The sequence below is a fragment of the Odontesthes bonariensis genome, chromosome 12, assembly GCF_027942865.1.
Source record: "Odontesthes bonariensis isolate fOdoBon6 chromosome 12, fOdoBon6.hap1, whole genome shotgun sequence".
In the NCBI taxonomy this organism is placed as follows: domain Eukaryota; kingdom Metazoa; phylum Chordata; class Actinopteri; order Atheriniformes; family Atherinopsidae; genus Odontesthes; species Odontesthes bonariensis.
In genome coordinates, this window is record NC_134517.1 from 22,682,653 (window position 1) to 22,686,602 (window position 3,950).

The 3,950-nt window shown below is 38.1% G+C and overlaps 1 protein-coding gene across 1 annotated transcript; it reads left to right on the top strand.

The window, feature by feature from the left end:
• The first annotated feature begins 716 nt into the window (after positions 1–716).
• gcgb (glucagon b) lies at positions 717–2,052 on the top strand. The gene is made up of 3 exons (XM_075479735.1): positions 717–811; positions 1,480–1,635; positions 1,835–2,052. Exons 1-3 carry the CDS (start codon positions 717–719, stop codon positions 1,953–1,955), a joined length of 372 nt encoding a protein of 123 aa, XP_075335850.1. The 3' UTR covers positions 1,956–2,052.
• The last annotated feature ends 1,898 nt before the right edge of the window (positions 2,053–3,950 follow it).

Sequence of the window (3,950 nt, forward strand, 5' to 3'; positions counted from 1 at the left end):
TTTTCTTTCTTTCTTTTTTGTGTCCATTGGTGATACAAACATATAAGCCTTCAGTGTAATTTAAAATAAAAAGCAACAAGCTTTTCCTTCATAAAGACACAGACACATATCTTTCATTAATTTTTTCAATGAACTTTTACAGTGCAAGTCATGTTAGAAAAAAAAAGCACTATAAAGATAATTTTGACCAGCTAAGAAGGCATAAGTTCAACACATATAGGCAAGTATTCATTTGTCATTCATCACTTTTGATTTGGACCCTGAAAGTAACAGATTTCACTATCCAGATGCGACGCTGTCATTTTTTTTTTTTTAAACCAAAGATAAATACATTCAGGGGAGTGAGCCGGAAGCTGTGTAATGGGTTGAGAGTAACAGAGAATATGCTAAGGTTCCTGCGATGGGGGAGTCACCTGGGAGAGCTCCTCAGCTCTGCTATATAAGACTGAGCAAATCAGGAGGGGACCACGAAACAGCTCCAGAAGCCAGAGGGAAAAAGACATCAATCGACGCACCTCATAATTCCTCTCAAACGCTCAACAGGAAGGAGCACAGGTGATGTTTTTCTTCGCAATTTTTACTAAACTTTAAAATACAATATTATTAAAAATATTAAGACTAACATTAATATATGCTTTTTTTAAATGTTGACTATTGAAGTATCACAGTGTCTTTGTTTCTCTGTCTGTCTGCTGTTTTTTTTAGAGGGTCAAACAATGAAAAGTGCTCAGTGTCTTGCTGGACTCCTGCTCCTCATCATCATCCAAAGTAGCTGGCAGGTGCCTGACCAGGACACAGACCAAAACTCGGTGTAAGACTTCATTATTATCATTTTCCATCCATCCAGTCATTTTCTACACCCGCTTTATCCAGTTTAGGGTCGTGGGGGGACTTGAGCCTTTCTCAGCTTATTCTATCATTTTTATTATCATCATTATCATTACGTTTTTTTGAATGGTCAATTTCTAAAAGAGCAACAGTCGTGAGAAAATACCATCGGCAGCCTATTTGGTTGCATTAACAGAGGAAACACTTGGTGTTGGCACGAAGAGAAAATTATCCTCGCTTAGTAACAGCAAATCAAATTAGATTGATCATTTTTCAGTTAAATTTGACGGTGAGAAACATAAGTTATGTGAGGAGTTGTTTTTTTTTTAATGTTTTTAATCAATGTTTATCGACTCTGTTAAAAAGCAACCATTGTATTTATTGATGCTAAATTTCTTGTACAAATGAATAGCATAGTGAAACTAAATCTTCTCAGTATTTAGGCTCACAATATTGGTCATATCTGTTTTAATGAGTAGCATAAAGTATAGTGGGAGCATATAAGTAGTGTCCGTTTGATTAGTATATTGAGCCAGTAAACAAAACTGTAATGCAGAGGAGGACAGCAAGTCGACACTCCCCATGGGATCTTAGGGCGAGTTACGATGTGTCCTGCTCTGCTCATTTGTGACCGTGATGTGTTCCTTTTAGGTTATTGAGCAAAAATTCAATGCTCAATGAACCCATTGAGCTCCCAAACATGAAGAGGCACTCAGAGGGAACGTTTTCCAATGACTACAGTAAATACCTGGAGACAAGAAGAGCACAAGACTTTGTCCAATGGCTGAAAAACTCCAAACGGAATGGGTGAGTGCATCTTATTCATCACCCTTACAATGAATTGTTTCATATCTGCAGCATAGCTTTGTCATGTTTGAATGATAAATATGGATGTAAATCTAGTTGTATTGATGCTTCTGACTTTTTTTTTATCTGAACCAGTGTAGTGATTTCTGAACTTCCTAAACCTCGATTATCTATTATCTGAATGTGTCTGCTTCTAAAGGAGTCTATTCAGACGCCATGCAGACGGCACCTACACCAGTGATGTGAGCTCCTACCTGCAGGACCAGGCGGTCAAGGAGTTTGTGTCCTGGCTGAAGACCGGCCGAGGCAGAAGAGAATAAAGTCAAACTCTTCCAGCTGATACCATTCTCAAAAAGAAGGCAACCGTTTTTCACTGATTCTTTTTCCAATATCTGTAGTATACTTTCTCCTGATAATGCCATCAGATTCGCCTCACAAGAAGCCCTGTTGGCCTTCCACGGTTGAAGGAAATTCCGTGCAAAAACTTTAGAAATGCATCTAAATCATAAATACTGATGGAAATTTTACCAAGCAGTCATTATTTTTACAGTTTGTCATTTTAATCTCCCTATTAACATAAATTAGGAGTATTTAGCTCATTTTTTGTCACATTTGGTCTTCACTTAGTACATCTGTGTATAGTCTCGATACTTTTCCTTGTTTTCAGAAGTGTAATATTTAGTTTCAATAAAGAAATGTGTACGATCCATGAGTTCCCTCTTCAAGACTTTATATCCAAAGTGGTGGTTTGACTGCCTTGCAGTGATCCTATTTCTTTATCAGAGAATCAGTTATGTCTAATGCACAGAATACATTCAATAATGTCCAATAATAATAAAATAACATACAGTCATTTTAATCAATTGTAATTTCAAAAGCCCTTTTTTACAGACCATTTTGATTCAATACTCAGTGTCAGTGTTGTCATGAGACGTGATTCCACAGTGTGCAACACTTGTTTTTCTATCATTCTCTCTTAATCCTCCATGCTTATGGAGGCAGAACAAGAATCAATAAACACGTCCCTCCCGCGAGAAAGCTGTGCTGTGGGATTTCTACAAGGTAGCACGATGGTATGTGTCACCTGTCAGCTGCTCACCGGAGAAGGATTTCCCATTGATGTTCTGACTGCACACCGAGGACAGTCATGCCAAATAAAAAAAAAAAATCATGTCAATCAAGTCCGTATCAGACACGTTGGGAACAGTGACTGGGTCGACACTTCTGATTTCCTCCTGGCACTGAGACAAAACAGTAATTCACATGAGCCAGCTGCCTGACATGCACTGGGATGTGCCACCTCTCTAAGCTGTCATCTGCAGCACATCAAACCATCTGTTGATTACAAGAGAGAACCTCTGCCCACTTCTGTCTGTTTAGAAGCCAAACCTAAGAGGGTAATGAATTGGTGCTTGTGCTTAGCAGAACTTACACTGGGTGTTCCTGTCCTGTCATCTCGAACTCAGTCATTAGTGTAGCTGCCAAATCATTTAGCAGTTGATTTGATATGTAATTTGAGACCAAATAATAGACCTGATGAAAACGGAAGACCAACCCCCCCCCCCCGAAAACTCACAGGTAACAATTGCACAAGTCATGATGATTTAATGCACGAATTACATCAGGATGTTGCTCTTCATTTTTCACAGAGAAAATAAGCAATCAAATCATTTCTGTACATGTGCCTATGTAAATCTGTGGGCTTATATTCAAATATAGTCTCAGCAAGATATTCTAAAACTAGTGCTCGATGGTCAAAAATGTTGTCTGCTATGATTCTGCAAGCAGGTATTTCATGCAAGATTACTTTTTCTTTAGTTCCATCTTTTACAGTACCACTAGTACTTCCACCTGTTTTTAAAAAAAGGCTCTCAGTGAAGACCCTTTAATTTCTTGTTTGACAGATTTTTATCCATTCATTCTTGGACTACCCTGCAGGTAACTTAAACACCAAATATAGATAGTTTCCTATAGGTAGTTCCTGCGGTACGGGCATCAATTATTTAATTGTTTTATAGTGCTGTGCAGCTGCTCTAAGGAGCCCACAGCTTCTTGTTTTGGGGAAAGGGATTAGGGAGTCAAATTAACATCACCTGATATTACCAAATTGTGGAGAAGTTTGAGATCCCCACACTTTTACATGGAGCTGCTTCTATTTTTTCCTCTCAGAAATTCCATGTTAATCTTGCGTAAGAATGTTTCATATATTTTGCCTTTTGGAGAACAGTACATTCTATACTCACTTGACATTTCACAGGAACAAATATTTTTGACCAAAATGTTCATGTTAATGTAATAAAAGACAAGCAATGACG

Coding starts and splice junctions, on each gene's coding strand:
- gcgb (XM_075479735.1), top strand. CDS start 717: ATGAAAAGTGCTCAGTGTCTTGCTGGACTCCTGCTCCTCATCATCATC. Junction 812..1,479: donor GACACAGACCAAAACTCGGT/GTAAGACTTCAT, acceptor TGTTCCTTTTAG/GTTATTGAGCAAAAATTCAA. Junction 1,636..1,834: donor AAAAACTCCAAACGGAATGG/GTGAGTGCATCT, acceptor CTGCTTCTAAAG/GAGTCTATTCAGACGCCATG.